The 19,756-nt window shown below is 47.7% G+C and overlaps 2 protein-coding genes across 7 annotated transcripts in view; one reads left to right on the plus strand and one right to left on the minus strand.

Annotated features, from left to right (window-relative positions):
• Positions 1-5,283, minus strand: part of LOC135906085 (RUN domain-containing protein 1) — a 70,078-nt gene extending 64,795 nt beyond the window's left edge. For all 5 annotated transcript variants that reach the window (XR_010565625.2, XR_010565624.2, XR_010565621.2 and 2 more), the window contains exons 1-3: positions 5,083-5,283; positions 3,752-3,882; positions 609-753 (exon numbers count right to left, since the gene is read on the minus strand). Coding sequence is in view for 1 of the 5 variants with exons in the window: in XM_065437250.2 (XP_065293322.1) it covers positions 609-753; positions 3,752-3,882; positions 5,083-5,094 (288 nt within the window). In the remaining 4 variants the exon portion in view is untranslated. The remainder of the gene's footprint in view (positions 1-608; positions 754-3,751; positions 3,883-5,082) is intronic.
• The window catches only part of kermit (PDZ domain-containing protein GIPC-like protein kermit), a 193,726-nt gene that overhangs the window by 141,023 nt on the left and 32,947 nt on the right, over positions 1-19,756 (plus strand). The window contains exon 1 of one of the 2 annotated variants that reach the window (XM_065437251.2): positions 5,883-6,679. The exons of the other annotated variant lie outside the window; for it this stretch is intronic. Within the exon in view, the coding sequence (XP_065293323.1) occupies positions 6,380-6,679 (300 nt within the window). The 5' untranslated portion in view covers positions 5,883-6,379. Of the gene's footprint in view, positions 1-5,882; positions 6,680-19,756 lie in introns of those variants that run through there. 2 annotated transcript variants of the gene reach the window in all.

Below are 19,756 nucleotides of genomic sequence, written 5' to 3' on the forward strand. Positions count from 1 at the left end.
GCAAAACAGGGTTGTTTAATATGCAAGAAGGCCATGTGGGGAACACGTAAAGGCTTTGCCAGCACAAGACGCTAGGCATTTCAACACCTGCACTAAAGCATGCATAGTTTTGTCAAGAAAACATTTCTTAAACTGCTGCATATAATATTCTAATAGTATTTCAAGCTTTTATGTGAAAGAGACACCTGCTGCATTCAATGGGAACAAACAATCAGAGGCAACATTTTATTTCTTTGGCATACAAAGTTCCTTTATATGTTATTGGCTATAAAGGCTGTTGCCAACAAAGCTGCCTGCTCTTTTAGTGTTCCTCCAAGGACTACACTTCTTCCAAGGGCAAACGAAGACATTTGCTACTACAGCTCACAAGCATGACAGCTGGGTCAAGTCGGTAACCCATGCTTCTGCAAACCACAGCACGAACTCGATGCAGATGCAGAAGTAAACGCATACACACATCGACGGTGCAATGTGGGTATGTGTTGTCCGCGTCTAGTTCATGCTATGGCTCATAGTTCTACAGCCCATGCTTGTAGTACAGTACATCCCCTCGTACCATGTATGATTAATGACACCCATAGGCTACAATTGCATCACAAGCATCTCACCTCCTTTTCCTCCTGTGAAGCATTCACAATCTGCCTCAGCCGAAACTGGACTTGTGCAAAGTGTGTTGTAAGTGCGACCAGTGATGTGTTCAGCTGCTCCTGCTCTTCTTCCAAATGTCGCAGACGTTCAAACTCCGACAGGCTGCTGCAATGTGCAATTACATGAAGTGTTGGCAAGAAGGAATAATGGAACAGTTGAAGTAACATGCCACTTAGCAAGGACAACAAAGCAAGGGGCTTTCCTATACAGACGGAAGTTGTGCACAGTTGGCTACACCCATGTAAAATGCACAAGTGCAGACTACAATTATGGCAGATTTAGGACACCTAACAGTTTGCATTCTTTATGAATCTGTCCATGTTGCTTAAAGACTGGTAAATAAGGCTCAAAACTCAAGCTTCAGCTAAAGACTTCCAGACAGACAAGGTTTTCCTTTAGATTCAATGAAACTTATTTTTAAAAATTCCTTGCAACTACTTCAGATGTCTGCTTAATTGATCAAACTTTTAAATTAAAGGTTGTGAACAGTCACACATGATTACAACCATTAAGATATTGGATAAGAGGGATGTGGAGATTGATTTACAGATGACAATTTTCCTTTTCATTTTAAGACACTTCCTCCACCTTGCGAGGTTCTGCAAAATGGATCTGCCATATTCAGTGTCCCTGTGCTTTGTGTTGTTGATTAATTGGCCTTTGCACTGCAATACGCTAGTCTCCTGGTTAGCTCAAATGGTAGAGCAACTGCCCTGGAAAGGTGTTGGTCTGAGGTTCGAATCCGAGACCAGAACAAATTTTTCCTCAACTATATTCACCAAGATAATTTCTAATAGAATAAGGGCAACACTGGACTTTAGTCAACCAAGGGAAGAGGCTGGCTTCAGGAAGGGATACTCTAGAATGGATGACATGCATCTCATTAATCAGGTTATTGAGAAATACGCAGAGTACAATAAGCCTCTCTATAAGGCTTTCATAGATTACGAAAAGGCATTTGATTGAGTAGAGATAGCAGCAGTCATTGAGGCCATACATAATCAAAGAGTACAGACCACTTATCTATATATCATGGAAATTATCTACAGAGATTCCACAGCTATCTTAATTCTCCACAAGAAAAGGAGGAAGATACCTTTAAAGAAAGGGGTCAGACAAGGAGACACAATATCTTCAATGCTATTCACTGCGTGCTTGGAAGAAACATTCAAGCTATTAAACTGCGAAGCCTTAGGAGTAAAGATCGATGGCGAATATCTCAGCAACCTTCGGTTTGCCGATGACATTGTTCTATTCAGCAACACTGCAGACGAGTTACAACAAATGATTGAGGACCTCAAAGAGAGAGTGTAAGAGTGGGATTACAGATTAATATGCAGGAAACAAAGATAATGATCAATAGCCTGGTAAGGAAAGAAGAGTTCAGGATCGCCATTCAGCCTCTACAGCCTGTGAGGGAATATGTTTACCTAGGCAAATTACTCACAGGAGACCCTGATCATGAGAAGGAAGGTTACAGAAGAATAAATATGGGTTGTAGCGCGTACAGCAGACATTGTCAGATCCTGACTGAAAGCTTACCATTATCATAAAAAAGAAAGGTGTACAATCAGTGCATTCTACCGGTGCTAACATATGGGGCAGAAACTTGGAGACTGAAAAAAAAGCTCGAGGACAAGTTAAGGATGTGGGGATGCGCGACTCGCGTGCGTCCCCTGATATGTTTTTCCCGCATAGCGCGTCTCCTGTAATCCGGCTTCGCCGCATGGCCTGGCGCCCGCGACGGTCAGAGTGGTTGAGGCACAGTACGAGAGATGGCGCGAGTGTTGCGCTGCTAACGCCACCGACAGGCGGGGTTACTTGGGCGCCGAGAGACAATGCGATTGCTCTCTTTAGCTCGGGACAGCAAGCAGTGCGAACGTGCCGTGCCGCGCGTGAGCTGAGCCATGCTTCTGCGAGACCGTCTCGCGTGGCCACCTTGGAACGCGCCATCGTTTGTGTGACCGTACACGCGAACGATCAGGCGTTGGGATCCAGCATGGGGCGAACATATTCGCTCGCTATCCGGTAGCGGTGAATCGGACTTCTAGATTTGTCACGCGCCCATCGGCATGTTTTGTGGATAGCAACTCGGCTAGCAGGCATTGATCTATGAAAGGTGCGATAAATGCCCTTGTGATTGTTTGGACTACTGTGTTGTCGTTCCTTTGTCCCAAGAGCACGGAGGAGAACCCCACAAGGACCACACAAAGAGCGATGGAACGAAGAATGTTAGGCATAACGTCGAGAGACAGGAAGAGAGCTGTGTTGATCAGAGAGCAAACGGGGATAGCCGATATTCTAATTAACATTAAGAGAAAGAAATGGAGCTGGGCAGGTCATGTAATGCGTAGGTTAGATAACTGGTGAACCATTAGAGTTGCAGAATGGGTGTCAAGAGAAGGGAAGTGCTGTTGAGGACGGCAGAAGCAGAGACTGGGTGGGGTGATGAAATTAAGAAATTTCCAGGCGCTAGTTGGAATCGGTTGGCGCAGGACAGGGGTTATTGGAGATCACAGGGAGAGGCCTTTGTCCTGCAATGGACATAAAATAGGCTGATCATGATGATGAGCTTTCCGAGAAACCTGTATGGGTTTCCTTTGTAGCTTCATCCTACATTCGAGTGGATGACAATTTTCTATTTCATGATACTTGCTCCACCTTGCCAGTGGAGGAAGTATCAGATGGTAGAGCGGCTGCCCTAGAAAGGTGGTGGTCCCGAGTTCGAGTTCCGGACCAGGACGAATATTTCTTCAACTGCGAGGCTTTTCTTTCGAGGAACCTATATGGGTTTCCTTTGTAACAAGTGCTACAACTGGGTGGATGTCTCATTTTCCCTTAATTAAGAACAAATTCTTCAACTGCAAAGCTTTCTGAGAAACCTGTATGGGTTTCCTATGCAGCTCCATGCTACATTTGGGTGGGTGACAATTTTCCTTTTCATGACACTTCTTCCATCTTGCAGGATTCCACAGAACTGATGTGCCAACAGTGTATGGGTATGTCATGCAGCAAATCTTGATTTCAGTTTCTTATTTCACTTTCTTCTTTAAAGATCCCCTACTGAAAACAAATTCAAAGGTTGAGCCAAAGGAAAAAGTACCATGTTTCAGGATCATCCCAGGCATCATCGATTTCACTTGAGCCAACAGGAGCCCACCTCTCCGGAGGACGGTCATCATCTGGGCTCTCTCGACCAGTGTCGTCCAAGGAAAGCGATTCCATTTGAATAATCTGAAAGAAGAATTCACCAACGCCATGGTCTCGCTTGCAATTTTGGAGATTCCTCCATATTGCTGTACAGCTGTGCATTACACGCGCAATCAAAGAGACCAGCCTAAATTTACCTTCAACTTCCAGGCCTTCTGCACTGATGAAGCCATTAATAATTATCTCCTTTGAATAACTTGACACTATTTTTGTTTATGTATCTGTTTTGTTCATGCTATCGTACTGCCTGTGGATATTTCTTGACTGTAGGTATAGGTTCCTTTCATATTCGCAGCATTTCTCAAATGCAAACTACAAGGAGCACACCTATTAAAGCACGTTTCGTAATCTATTGTTCTCATACATTGAACTTATTGACTGCGCTTTCTCCACTCCTTCTACAAGAATAAACCTTACTATATATGTGTCAAGCATTATAATAATGAAAGGTGAGGAAGCGCGTGCACGTACTTTGATGATTTGAGGTCATCAAGAGTGAAATAGACGAGCAAAAATTTCTGCACAGTGCGCCCGCCGGCACGCAACACGGTGTTCGCTCCTTTCGTCGAACACTCGGCATTTGGTAATGCACTTTCCTAGCATTAACGGAAATGCACTTGTCCATAAGAGTGACAGCTGTGCGAGTATTCCGTAGGCAGCGCATCCTTCGAGATAAAACGAAAGAAAGAAGGCACATGTTGTGTGCAGCTAAAGAATATTCAGCCGTGAACCCCTTCGTCTAGTGTAAACCAATAAATTATGCGCACCTCAACGTCAACAAACTCAGACCTCTGAGAGCTGCATGATGCCAGCACGCAGAGCCTCTAGATAATAAAAAGAAATAATAATTTGGAAACCGAAATAATTTATAAATGCTTGAGAGGTTTACGTCTTACTACACTGCATAGATGTGTTGGCTGATTCACAGTTTCATGGTACATTTTTTTTTTTTGTGCGGAACCTTTTACTAGCGTATGCTTTCCAACCCTTGAAGTCATATGTTTATTCACTGCACGGCAATCGTAACAACCTGGTCCCAAAGTATACACACACCAGCACGCTTTCTTGTAATTGAACGAAAGTTCAAACTAGATATGGCCCGAATGCATCATGCGAGCTAAACATCACGCTTAAAGATCAGGCAAAGTGCGGTATGGCGCGTATGTACCGCTTTCTGACAGAAACAGAAGTGGAAATTGAGCCACAGTGAGCAATAATCCTTGCCTGCGTATCCATTAAGGATGATCCTTGGGGAGCTACAGGAAAAGGTAGACGAATCGTTCCTCGAAATGCCTCAATGCAACCTGCAGCACACGCACAGATGTTTCGACCTGCTGCACCCCGAAGGAGAGAATATGTTGCTGTTTACTTTTATTTCAGGTTGTCATGGCTGCACAGCGTCACGGCCAACGTCACCTACCAATGCCAATGTAATGCCTCCTTTAAAAGATGCCTGCCGTGTGAGCTGAGGAGCTGATTCCGGCCCCTCTCTTCTTTCTTCCTCTCCACCAGGGTCGGCTGCGAGCGCTAGTTGCGGCGGCTGCTCCAAATTTGAATCACGTTTTTATGCCTCCGAGATCATAGCGGAGTCTGTAGAGATCCCGGAGGCATGACCCCCGGTCTCTCGAACGCGCGCCCAACGTTACTAGATTATATCTTGTAGCGATGCCCGCGCCATGCCCGCGCCAGCTTTTGTCACTTCCTCCGCAACAGAAAGCGGAGGAAGTCAGTGTCGGCAGCGAGCGCCGTCTTTCCGCGGCTACCCTGTACTACAGGAACAGGAACCTCCCCTAATGATCCTAGGTAAAAAAAGTTGATCTCGAAGGCCATGCTTTTGCTGATTGAATGCGCCGAAAACGCCGCTCGTAAAACGAAAACACGTCATATCCCCCTTTTTAAACATTACAGACTGAGGCCAAAGGTACTTTCTCTGAAGCAGGAACGCAGCTAGTGTATCTTGTCGGTGACGATGCGCATTTTCCCAATGATTTGCCGCGCACCTGGCGGACACCGACCAATCGCGTGCTGGCGTTGCCTGCAAACTTGTTTGTTTCCTCCCTCCCCACTAGTCCTCCTGTGTTGCTGGCGGCTGGTGGCGCGAGAGGCGAAGATCGCTCGGTTAGCAGTTGCGGGGGGGCTCGTGCATGAGATACCGAAGCAGTTGCACGGTTGGTAGGTGGGGCACCCCCGAGGCGGCGACCAGTTACCTCTCCAATTACGCTGGCAGTCCACGACTCCCCGCATTGTCTCTCCGCGCGCCGTGCTGTGCTCGTTCTGCGTTATGTGCCCCTAATGAGCGCCTCCTGCCTGCCACCGATGGTGTGTGAAGTACACAACGGCCATGCGCGGTCATGGTGATTAGATAACGGACTTCGGCCGGCAGTGGTGCTTGCTGGCGGCCTACCCCCGGAGCTTCAAGTCTTTACCCGCGGAGTGTGCTTCGACCGGTGTCAGTCGGGAAAGTCCTGCGTAAGTGCTTGAGGCGGTGGGTTCCTACTGTGCGTCGTCGCGACTCAACAGCATGCCGCTCTTTGGCAAGAAGAAACGAGACTCGGATTCCCTGTCCCCTGACGGCGACGCCGATGCCAACGGCGCCGCACCTGGAGGATCGCCGACGGCGAACGGCAGCGGAGGCGTGCACCCTGCTTCCTCGCCTGCTGGTTCTACAACCGACGGTCTGTCCAAGAGCCTGCCCAAACCAAAGCTGGTGTTCCACTGCCAGCAAGCGCAGGGCAGCCCGACCGGCATAATCTCCGGCTTCTCCAACATCAAGGAGCTCTACCTGAAAATCGCCGAGTGTTACGACTTCCCTGCTTCGGACGTGAGTAGTGTCGCCGCGTTTCCGGCTCAACGGAAAAACTTGAGCGCACGGCGTGTTATGTGACGCGCTACTACAGCCACGCGAAAAGCTCTACCATGGCCTTAGCGGTCCATGAACCAAACACCTAGCAGTTTTGTAGGGATTGACAAGGGATTTCCGACTTAATGCCGAAGTAGCTCAAACATCGTTTCCTTACGTAATTCCGCGTAGCTTGTTCCGAGTTTGGCTGTTCGGACTGTATGCATGCTCATAGAAACATTCGATTATTCCTCTTCGAACGCGGCGAGAAGTTCACTAATACGTGCGCAAATGTGGGTGTACTACACTGCCCGCGCGGTCTTCAAAAATCTTTGCATTCCACGAGCAGAACGTTACCACTCCCGCTCCACGAGCATTTTTCATTGTACGTACGTCGTTTTGTATTTCCCTGAAATGACGACGAAGGGGGAGAGGGTCACAACAAGACAGTCCGGCCCGGTAGGAAAGTGGAAAATTCTGCTTTGTGCCGGCTGCGGGGCTTCCTGCGGACCGCACGCTGCTGCAAGCCTCGTTGCCCTGTGCTGGCGCGTTGCTTCATCCCCGTTTTTTCTTGTCGACAACAAAGAAGCGGGGATGAAAGGAAGCTTTTCTTTCTTCCTCCATTATTATTTCCCAAACGGCGCACTGTTCGGATTAGGTCACAGCACGCGCCGTGGCCGCGGATTACAAAAAGCCCGTTTCTGCAGCCGGCACGGTACATGTATGTGCGCGTGGCGACGTGGCCCATCGTCTTGCGAAGGGCTGTCCCGCGACGGTGCTGTGTCATTCGTGTGTAACAGCGATGCGAAAGCAAGAGCACGCAGTGCTTGGGCGTCTGTCGACACGGTTTTGTGCGTCTGGTGTAACGCTACACCTGGCTGACGCCGCTTCGACCGCGCGCGGTCGCTCGGGTCAAATGCCGCGCCGATAGCGGATGGGAGGAGGCTGCCGTTTTTGACGGCTCGCTGAAGGCTGACTCGCGTGCGAACTCGGCCCACACAGAAGGGCGCACCGTTGCTGACTCGGAGCGCGACCTGTCCGTGGGCACGTGTTCTGTGACGTCTGCCTATAGCTGTACTGTGACACCGTGCTTGAAATGCCAAGTCCCATCAAGATATGTCTCTGATAGCGCACTGCATAGTCGTGCATTATTTCCGACTGGTCAGTCCGCCAATAGTACGTAGGACGAATTCCACTGGCTACTCTACCGCGCCAGCTGCGGTTAATTGTTGAACGTTTATGAACTTGCTGCATTGTCTTGCTGCTTTGCACATGGACGCTAGGTCGATCGCCGGTCATAGCGATTGCATTGCAAGGCAGGCAGCGCAACGACCTGTGTGCAGTGATTTCATTGCATGACGTAAATGGAAAGCGTCATCGAACTGAAAGTAACACACCGCTATAAAGGAATACATTAAGGGTCTCTGGACATTCGCTTATGTGAAATAGGACTACGTGGTTGAAATTAACAGCTCGTGTGCAGTTTCGGGACACAAAACCCAATCACCTTGTGACCACTTAATGAGAAGGCATATTCTCGCGAGTTGATTTGGCGCAAAGTGGCATGTTTCTTCCATTGGTGAGCCCTAATTCAGAAATGTGCCAAGGAAAAGAACCATACTTTGGCTGGAAATGAAACACAACGTGCATAGTTCTTTATACAGGGGTCAGGTCTGGGGAGGGGGTAGACGAACTTTGTTTTTATGTTTGTTTAGCATCACCACAGCAATTGTCATTTTGTGACTCCAAATAATCGAATAACTATGTATATAAAATTTATGTACATGTGCTTGTTTTTGAACTGATGTATATAATTTCAGAGAAAAGGTGTACGACGTACATTGTTTTCGCACAATACATTTATGACGTTTCGGCGGGTTAACCAGCCTTTGTCAAAGTGGCAGTCTTTGTTTAATAGGCGCATCTGGACGGGTATGTGGATATTACGTTACATTTAGTGGAAGTCTTCTTTGGCACAGCATGCCCAGAAGTACAAAGTTTCCTGCGCACTTGAAGAGCTTATTTAAGTCTATTGGTAAATTTGTTCACTGAAAGGTGTACTAAATTTATACAATGGAAAATGGCGCATGCTGCATACGCGCCTGTATAACGATGTCGCCAGTGTCCACGCTCATTCTTGCGCGCACCTCTCTGATGTGCCGTAAGTGTATGCACCCTCCACATTTGGACCCTTATGCTATCTTTTGGCCCAACAGCGACGCGATAAACTTTTTGCTACAAGTGAAAGAATACAGTTAGTCTGAATGGAATGGTAGATGACTGCTTTGGAACTCCCTGTACCTTCGGCCGGCAGAAAACTTTCCATCAACGCTGAACTTGACTTCCTCTCCCAAACTGCGGTGGCAATCGCAGTACGTGAAATGTCAGATTTCACTGCGCATTCGCGTTTCCGAAGCGTTGCCATGCAGCATGCGCATATCAAGTGTTCACAGGCCAAGTTATGTTTCTTTCGCACTTTCTTAAAACCGTGTAATCCACTTGTATTTATAACTAATAGCTAGCCGTGACCGCAAAGCTTTGTTTAAATGTATAGAGAGTGGTGAAACACGTGTTCGTTTCTGTGTTATTGCAGTGTCAGTATAAGGTTATACCTAAGGCCCTCGCCCAAACCACATCGTCGTCCACGTTACAGTTAAGCTGGCCAAACGCGGCCCTTTTGCATCTGGCGCAGAAGAATGGGCGCTCCCTCGTTCTTCTGAAGTGGTTGCCCTGGTGATGCTAAGCTTCGAACATCCACTGATAACCTTGACATCGTCATGTCAGGCCACCTCGCCCAGCTATGTGTACGAACCTCCAAAGTTCCACGAAATTGCCGATCCGGTCCCTCGCCGCACCAAGACTGCTGTCGCAACGAAAGGGGTATGCGACGCGGGTGACGTCAGCATCCGCCTCGCCTCGTTCCTGCCAACGATGGATCGCCGCAGGGATTCAAGGCGGAACTGGCCCATTGTTAGCAGTGTTGCTAGCAGAGCAGATGGTGCTATCAGCGAATTTTAATTAGCGTATGGTTGCTTAGCCGTGACAGTTGAGGAGTGGGCCATTCACACGGTGGATGATGACCTTTCGTGTACCGGGGGGAAAAAAAGCTGAATCCCACTTTCTATTTTCAAGAGCACCACTTACGATAGGGACGAGGAAATAGAACACAGGACATTCACAGCGTGTCACTGCGATCGTAGTATTCTTAATGTTGTAGAAGTTGGCAGGGTATATAACTACGAGCTTGCCACCTACTATATCCGACATAACTTACGAAGTTTAGCCTTCAGAAAACCTTTTCCGGTAAAATCAGACATCTAGAGGACAAGGTTATTCCGCTTGAAAAACTTTGCTGAGAGTGCACTTCACACCAGAGCGCGCAGTAGCTGCTTCATGATGCAGCCCATATGTCTGCAGTTGGCTCAGTTAAACGGACAACGCGTCGTTTGTTATTTTACTACTGGCACTGTTACCCGTAAATATGCCAACTAAATTAAATACAAGTGCCTCTTTGCCCTATTGCACGCGTGTTTATGTCAACTGTTCTTGGCTTCGTTATTACGTAAGTGCGTTTACGATGAAAGCCTCCCGACTCAGTCTTGGCGTTTGGACAGTGCGCTCGAGTTTCCGTCTCCCTGGTTGCCACAATGTTGCTTCGAAATAATCCCGCACTCAGCTAGGCGATTGTTGTTGGGTTGAACCGACGGGACCGTGCTGCACTTTAGTAGTTGATATTCACGGCTGTCTTCTTGTCCTTTTCTCTGCCGTATCTGTCTGCATTCTTTTTCGCGCTGCTTTTACCATTACTGCACGAGCCAGCTGTAAGACGAAACGAGTGCGCTACATTTTTGCCGTTAGCACGTGGCGTGCACTTTGACACAAGAAAGTTTCGTTCTATATCGACCATGTTCACTGCTGCAAGTGGTTACAGTGGATTCGCGGGAGCCTCTGAGATTCCATTGGACTGACGCATGTAAGATGCAGACGGCGTGGGCTCAGCGCGGTTTGGGAACTGAAAACTAGCGAAGCCTTCGGTGTATCGAAGTATTTGCTGCTCGGTATGGCGTGTGTGTTGTGCAACGATGAGCAAGCATCTTTCGTATTGGGAAAGCAAGAGGCTTGCGGCCAATCTTAAGACCGCTCAAGCCCGCTTCAGCAAGGGAACAGCGGGACACTCTTCACTCCGAGACGCTGCGCGCGCGACGCTCGTTGGCTGTGAAAGCCCGTCGGGGACGGATAAGAGCCTATAGGCACCTGAAATGCGTGCCGCGATGTCAGGTCTGGCCGCATAAGGCCAATGTCTCTTGTTTTCAGGGTAACTTTACAATAGCGAGTCACAACGACGACGCGAAAACAGTTAGCTGCGAGACAAGACTGCACGCTTGTCAAATGAAGCTTCACTGCGCACATGACTGGCTGCTTTCATGGAGTCCGCCTCGAGAGTTGTGCGGCACATCCCGCCGCGCGCAGCTATCGGCGCCGCACATCTGGATGGTCCCGCCCGGGGAGCCACATGACCCCAATTCTGGCCATTATATATACTACACGCACGCCCGAGTGTCGCTGGGACGCATTAGCACACGCGTTCGCTGCCCCTGTATTTGGTCGCCTGAACGGGTTCGGTGACGAGAAGCGGTAGTCAGTCCACGGAGCTCCCATAGAGGCGCTTAAATCTATAGTGGGTCAGAATACTGCGGGGACAGTGTGGAAAAAAATGCGGCGCCTCTGGCCTGCAGGGCCAGGATGCCGCGGGAGGTGGCGCCGTTGCATCTTATCCGCTTCGTTTAGCCACACCGTATGGCAACTCAAGGGATGAGTATACGGTATGGCGCTGGGCGGCTTCGTGTGGTGCGCAGGAACGAGGGATCTTATCTCTGCAGAAGGAATCGCCCGCTCACTAAGCCATTTCTGGAGTGCACTCGTACTTCAATCAGGCACACATGACAGAGGCGTATGTGTGACGTAGTTCAAAAGAGGCTGTTGCTGGCATGGCTTTTTTATCCCGTGTGTGTGTGTGTGTGTGTGTGTGTGTGTGTGTGTGTGTGTGTGTGTGTGTGCGTGTGTGTGTGTGTGTGTGTGTGTGTGTGTGTGTGTGTGTGTGTGTGTGTGTGTGTGTGTGTGTGTTAGAGGTGAGCCTCAGTACAAAGCTAGCAAGCGCATCAGACGCCCACTAGGGACTACGGTTCATCATTGCCTTTTCGCTGAATGCGGCAAGGAAATTGATGCGGCACAAGGCAGACACATGGTCAGTAATAAGGGTACACTAATTACATTTTCTGTTGGGCAGTGATGACGCATGTTTCACCCTTATTTTCGATGTCGAGTGCTTCCTATATGTGGCATTCCGTTTTATATCCCTCATATAACGTGCCCGGACATAGCAGCGTAAACGCATTCTTTGCAGTGGCTTGCCAATTGGCCGCGCTGCGTTGACCCTTCAATAACACGCGCGCTGCAGCTCGCAGGCACATTTTTAAAGGACAAGTGGATGTATCATAAATAACGCTTCGTGCATGGCTCGAGTACCCCTTCTCGCATATTTCGTCTATGTTTACCATTGGCAGACAGCTCGCGCAGTGGTTTGCAGGACCGATCGCTTTCCTGCTTTCGTGGCATGCGAGACCATATAGCGGATCTCGTGTTATTATCCTGAATAAATTATTCACGTTTATGACATTTGAATAAGTTCAAACGTCATAAACCGGCGTAATGATTCAGTTGCTCGAATGCGAGCTCGCGGGTTTGACTTCCGGTCGCGTTCCGTTGGGGGCCTCATGAGTACAATAGCGCTCGTGCAATTTTAATGTTTAGGTGCACGCGTAAAGAATTGCGTACACAGTGGTCAAAAGTTAATCGTGAGCCCCCATAACCCGCTGTGTATAATTTGGGTGTCGAAGCGCCATAAAATAAGTTCAGCCTGTTCCCTCAACGACTTATCACGGTACAATGCGCTGAGAATAACAGACATGCACTTCGGGGACCGAATCCGCGCACTAATGTCATAAACCTGTGGGTCAAAATTAAGCGGAAAGCGAAAGAAAAATTCAATGCAATACGAGTTTTACGGCGTTCCCAGCCCATGTGTGTGGTCCGGGCCCATGTGTGTGGACAGGCCGGCATTGGAATCTCAAGCTGGCAACGTTTAACGTTAGAACATTATCTGGTGAGGCAAGTCTAGCAGTGTTATTGGAGGAATTATAGGGTAGTAAATGGGATATAATATGGCTCGGTGAGGTTAGGAGGACGAAAGAAGCATATACAGTGCTAAAAAGCGAGCACGTCCTGGGCTACCGGGGCTTAGCGGAGAAACGAGAACTAGGAGCCTGATTCCTGATTAATAAGGATATGGCTGGTAACATCCAGGAATTCTATAGCAGTAACGAGAGAGTGGCAGTTCTTGTTGTGAAACTTAATAAGAGGTACAAATTGAAGGTCGTACAGGTCTATGCCCCTACATCCAGTCATGATGACCAGGAAGTCGAAAGCTTGTATGAGGACGTGGAATCGGCGATGGGCAAAGTCAAAGCAAAATACACTGTACTGATGGGCGACTTCAATGCCAAGGTAGGCAAGAAGCAAGCTGGAGACAAGTCAGTGGGAGCATATGGCATAGGCTCTAGGAATAGCAGGGGAAAATTATTAGTAGAGTTTGCGGAACAGAATAATATGCGGATAATGAATACCTTCTTCCGCAAGCGGGATAGTCGAAAGTGGACGTGGAGGAGCCCGAATAATGAGACTAGAAATGAAATAGACTTCATACTCTGCGCTAACCCTGGCGTCATGCAAGATGTGGACGTGCTCGGCAAGGTGCGCTGCAGTGACCATAGCATGGCAAGAACTCGAATTAGCCTAGACTTGAGGAGAGAACGGAAGAAACTGGTATATAAGAAGCCAATCAATTAGTTAGTGGTAAGAGGGAAAAATAGAGGAATTCCAGATCAAGATATTCGGCTTCAACTCAGGAAGATGACCTTAGTGTTGAAGCAATGAACGACCATCTTCTGGGCATCATTAATGAGTGTGCAATAGAAGTCGGTGGTAACTCCGTTAGACAGGATAGCAGTAAGCTATCGCAGGAGATTAAAGATCTGATCAAGAAATGCCAATGCATGAAAGCCTTCAACCCTACAGCTAGAATAGAACTGGCAGAACTTTCCAAATTAATCAGCAAGCGTAAGACAGCTGACAGAAGGAACTATAATATGGATAGAATTGAACATGCTCTCAGGAACGGAGGAAGCCTAAAAGCAGGGAAGAAGAAACTAGGAATAAGCAAGAATCGGATGCGTGCGTTAAGAGACAAAGCCGGCAACATCATTACTGATATTGGTGAAATAGTTCAAGTGGCTGAGGAGTTCTATAGAGATTTATACAGTACCAGTAGCACCCACGACGATAATGGAAGAGAAAATAGTCTAGAGGAATTTGAAATCCCACAAGTAACTCCGGAAGAAGTAAAGAACGCCTTGGGAGCTATGGAGAGGGGGAAGGCGGCTGGGCAGGATTAGGTAACAGCAGATTTGTTGAAGGATGGTGGGCACATTGTTCTAGAAAAACTGGCCACGCTGTATACACAATGCCTAATGACCTCGAGCGTACCGGAATCTTGGAAGAACGCTAGCATAATACTAATCCATAAGAAAGGGGACGCCAAGGACTTGAAAAATTATAGACCGATCAGCTTACTGTCAGTTGCCTACAAAGTATTTACTAAGGTAATCGCAAATAGAATCAGGAACACCTTAGCCTTCTGTCGAGCAAAGGACCAGGCAGGATTCCGGAAAGGCTACTCAACAATAGACCATATTCACACTATCAATCAGGTGATAGAGAAATGTGCGGAATATAACCAACCCTTATATATAGCTTTCATTGATTACGAGAACGCGTTTGATTCTGTCGAAACCTCAGCAGTCATGGAGGCATTGCGGAATCAGGGTGTCGACGAGCCATATGTAAAAATACTGAAAGATATCTATAGCGGCTCCACAGCCATCGTAGTCCTCCATAAAGAAAGGCGTCAGGGAGGTAGATACGATCTCTCCAATGCTATTCACAGCGTACTTACAGGAGGTATTCAGAGACCTGGAGTGGGAAGAATTGTGGATAAGGGTAAATGGAGAATACCTTAGTAACTCAGGGGATTAATTGCAATGCATGCTCACTGACCTGGAGAGACAAAGCGGAAGGGTGGGTCTAAAAATTAATCTGCGTAAAACTAAAGTAATGTTTAACAGCCTCGGAAGAGAACAGCAGTTTACGATAGGTAGCGAGGCACTGGAAGTGGTAAGGGAATACATCTACTTAGGGCAGGTAGTAACCGCGGATCCGGATCATGAGACTGAAATAATCAGAAGAATAAGAATGGGCCTGGGGTGCGTTTGGCAGGCATTTTCAGGTCATGAATAGCAGGTTGTCACTATTCCTCAAGAGAAAAGTGTATAACAGCTGTGTCTTACCAGTACTCACGTACGCGGCAGAAGCCTGGAGGCTTACGAAAAGGGTTCTACTTACATTGAGGACGACGCAACGGGCTATGGAAAGAAGAATGATAGGTGTAACCTTAAGGGATAAGAAAACAGGAGATTGAGTGAGGGAACAAACGCGAGTCAATGACATCTTAGTTGCAATCAAGAAAAAGAAATGGGCATGGGCAGGACATGTAATGAGGAGGGAAGTTAAGCGACGGTCATTAAGGGTTACGAACTGCATTCCAAGGGAAGGGAAGCGTAGCAGGGAACGGCAGAAAGTTAGGTGGGTGGATGAGATTAAGAAGTTTGCAGGGACAACATGGCCACAATTAGTACATGACCGGGGTAGTTTGTGAAGTATGGGAGAGGCTTCTGCCCTGCAGTGGGCGTAACCAGGCTGATGATGATGATATTCGAAAGAAACAAATACTCGATGATCTCGAATAGTGAATTCGCGAATCGAATACGAACTGAGCAGAAGAGAGTATTCGATTCGCAATCGAAATTTCATATATTCGCACGCTGCTCGAATTTACAGTAGTCGTCTAATTACGCAGTCTCGTTTCTCCTCTGATCCTATAGTCAGATGCTAACCTGTGACCTGCACGTCTCTTCACGCAAACTCACCCTGTTCAAACAGAAATGGCAGGAAGCACGACGCGCGGCCAAAGGAAGGCGTTCGTCTGACGACGTCCTTCTCAGCACTATGACCCGCGCCCATGGAAAGAAGAATGATGGGTGTAACGTTAAGGGATAAGAAAAGAGCAGATTGGGTGAGGGAACAAACGCGAGTAAATGAAATCATAGTTGAAATCAAGAAAAATAATTGGGCATGGGCAGGACATGTAATGAGGAGGGAAGATAACCGATGGTCATTAAGGGTTACGAACTGGACTCCAAGGGAAGGGAAGCTTAGAACGAGGCGGCAGAAAGTTAGGTGGGTGGATGAGATTAAGAAGTTTGCAGTGACATGGCCACACTTAGTACATGGCCACGTTAGTACGCTCTTTCTCGTATTTTCAGCGCGCATTTATCCTGCTGTGTGCGGGGTGCATGTTTGTTCACCTGTCTCGGCGTTTAGCAACATAGTGTCGTCGGAAGCGCACCTTTCTTTTCATTTTTTCGCTTAAAAATCTCGTGACATCGTATAAGTAGCCCACCCGCGGTTTCTGACACTGAATTTTCTTCCCAAGTGCCAATTACATTCCCTCCCCCCCTCCCCCCCCCCAACACACACATACACACCAGCGCACCTCTGCGCGATGATGAATGGCAATGGTTAACAAAAGGACATTGGAGATTTCTGTTTGAAAGCGATCCTATAATGTTTTTGCTGGCCTTTCAAAAATGACCATTCGCGCTCGTTTAGCATGACAAATGGTCGAATTCGAACCACGATTTGATTATGGGACATGCCGCAGTGTCCGACTCCGGATAAGTTTTGACCACCAGGGGATACTTAACGTCCTCAAAATGCGCGGGACACGGGTGTTTTACAGGAAGCTGTTATATAGTGATACAATCTTGACGCGCTTAGGTTGGTTTTCACCGCAAGAATCATGAAACGACGACGAAGGTGGGTATCGTGATGACAAAAAAAAATAAAATAAAGCAGGACAGAATGTATTCACTTCATTGATACATGGTTGTGACTCTATCCTAATCTCGAGCGGTTCTGGTTAATATGGGGGCCAGGACAACCTCTTGTGGTCTTCGATGGCTTCTTGGAAAACTTGGGGAGCCTGTGGAAGTATCAGTGCCTTCGTCAGGTGCTGCAGTCGACGAGCTCCTGCCCTTCGGGTTTTCTTCTCTTCGTCCTTCCCTTTGTGTCTGCTCAGGGACTAAAGGGGTGAAGCTTTTTCGGGGAAGAGGGCAATTATGTCGACATGGGAACGCCCGCTTGAACGTTTCTCACACTTGACAGGTCGAAGTCCAGGCTTATGCTAACAGCCTTTTCTGGGACGAGGCAAGTGATCTCGTCATGGGAACACATCCCTGCATGTTTCTCGCACTTGACAGGTCGATCGTAACAATATCCTTTATGATTAAACATGTCGGACCAACTGGCCTAATGTTCCCGCCTCTTGAAAAGCCTCTACTTAGTCGGAATTTCTCGTGGCGTGCTCACCCCCCCCCCCTTCGCCCCCCCCCCCCCAAAGAGGTTTGTCTTTCAGTTTCGGCGTAACAAATTTTTCTCGTATCTTCGAGTAAAGTCCGAAGCTATCATGTCTGCAGCTTGTGTGTAAGTCGTACTTTACGCATTTTACAGCGAAGCTGTTAGCCTCCAATTGGTCAGGAATGTTCTGTCTGTGGTCGCCAAAAACAAACGGCGGCTGGAAAAAGGTTTTGAGCTTCATACCCGCCCCCGCGGCGGGTATGACAGATGGGTGGCAGATACACGTAACTTGTTTTGCTGCATGAAATGCCTCGATAATTTCTTTGGGTAATTGATCCATGAGATTAGAAAGTATTGTATTATCACGCGGCAAGCAACCACATTTTGAACAACGCCTTCTTATGTGAGAATGAATGTTGCTCTGTGGGGACCGTTTGGGTTCAGGCAATCGTGGCATGCAAGTTGGCCAAACTGGTCGCTGTGTCAACAAACGACTGTTGCACATACACGAGGCCGAAATAGATATAACGAGCAAAGTGTCAATATTTGCAACTTTCTTTCGTTAAACTGATACAAGAAAGTAGCGCTAAATTTCGCTGCTAGGTCGCTAAAATTGTCACTAAAACTTTCAAGTGAATTATAAACCATGGGCGCTTGGGAAGGATATAGTATAGGCTAAGATGGCATAACGCATCTAACGAAACATTTCACGTTCGCTAGCGTTATGCAGGTGAGGAATGATGTCAACTTACCGGCATGCTGGGAACGGCGTTCGCTTTAGTAACATAGCTATAGGACAGTGGATAATGACATTTAGAATTCTTCGTTTGCCTTCAGATTGTAAAGTTACAAATCCAGTACGGTTAAAAAGAACACGGGTAACCTGATTAGCCACGGGTAACCTGACTTAGCCCATGTTGTGCCTGCGACTGATTTAGTTTCCAGCGCTCCCTAAATGAGAACTAAATTTTGCGACGCGCGCTTGATCCTGCTATTAACATGACGTTGAATACTACGCTGGCACCCTTGGTCCACACGAAAGCTGCGTGCAGTATTTATTTGTCCGAAGGAGGCGATATTCATAGGCGATATTTCATATTCGCGCAAGTTCTGATGATTTCTCTGCAAGCTTGTGAATGTGCTTCAATCGACTATATTTAGCAAAACTGCAGCACCCACATCCTTAACATTATTCTTATGGGTTTTTTTAAAGAATAATAATGAGAAAAAAAATGGCCAGGCTTAGCTTGGTTAAGCCAAGAATGCGTTGCATATTGCGCGGCCGCGCGCTACCGCGCCAGTTGGGGCCCAGCTTTTCCTCCGTGACGTCACGCGCCGGCGCAGCGCCCCTAGCGGGAGGAGCGGGAGTCAGGTGGTGGCTGCGGCCAACGTTACTAGCTGCGGCCGCGCGCGACCGCGCGAGTTGGGGCAACACCCTCTTGGTTGGGGCCCGGCTTTTCCTCCGGCTGTCGTGACGTCACGTCACGTGGTTGCGCTCAAGGTCAATGGTGGCTGCCCGGCCGCGCCCAAGGGCTGAACTGAGTGATTGCAATATGCAACGCATAAAAAAAAGTATTTCGTGAGCACAATGTGAAGCCCGTTTCTTTCGGTGCCTTTAACCGCTCTGCGCGTGGATACCACCGTTGCTTCATCGTGGTCCCTGTAGCCAGCTAGAATAATACTCCAGTCCACTATCGTCACCGAGCCGACGCTCTCTATCGCCTACTTGTAGCTCTTCAATACTGAAGTGCTTTCTAGAAAACCATGTTTGGAGCAAGTTTCTTAACTTCGAAGCTGCTAAAATATCGCCAGTTGTTCAGTCACTCGCTAAAGAAAGGCGCCGGTTGCCAAACAGAAACATATATACAGGCAGAGAGGTCGGCAAGTATAGCGACAAAATCGCTTAAATGGTAACGCTGAAAAGTGGAGGTCAGAGCTTATAGGTTTCCGTGGGGAAGCCGAATCATACTGGAAACCGCAATGCTATCGCACCAAGGCCGAACAACCAAGAAAGAATACGCATGTCCGTCTTGCTAATCATACATCCGAATGCCTCAGACTTGACAAGTTGATATAAAAGCAGCTGCAGTAATGTAGTTTGTTTTACTTGTGTACTTTGCAACAGTGTTTCTAGCGGTTTAGTTCCTTTATGCACCTGATTAAAAATTTTAGACTGCAAAATCGTTTCTCAACGCGAACAGACAGGAACTCTAATGTTTATGAGCTCGCCTCCAACTTCCGTTAATATTTCACCATGCGTGCTGTCACACACATGCAGGTTAAACTCGTAATGAGTCGCGGCCTTCGTTTTTGCTGTTCGGGGATTCTACAGACACTCCTCGGGATCAGATAGTTCTACTCCGATACGGGCGATAATTGACATGCATACTAACATGCATACGCAGTGTATAACTTCCTTGAATACATGCAATTTAGCTCGGACAAGTATCGATACTTAATTATTCGTAG

The sequence above is a fragment of the Dermacentor albipictus genome, chromosome 9 (genome assembly GCF_038994185.2).
Source record: "Dermacentor albipictus isolate Rhodes 1998 colony chromosome 9, USDA_Dalb.pri_finalv2, whole genome shotgun sequence".
NCBI lineage: Eukaryota > Metazoa > Arthropoda > Arachnida > Ixodida > Ixodidae > Dermacentor > Dermacentor albipictus.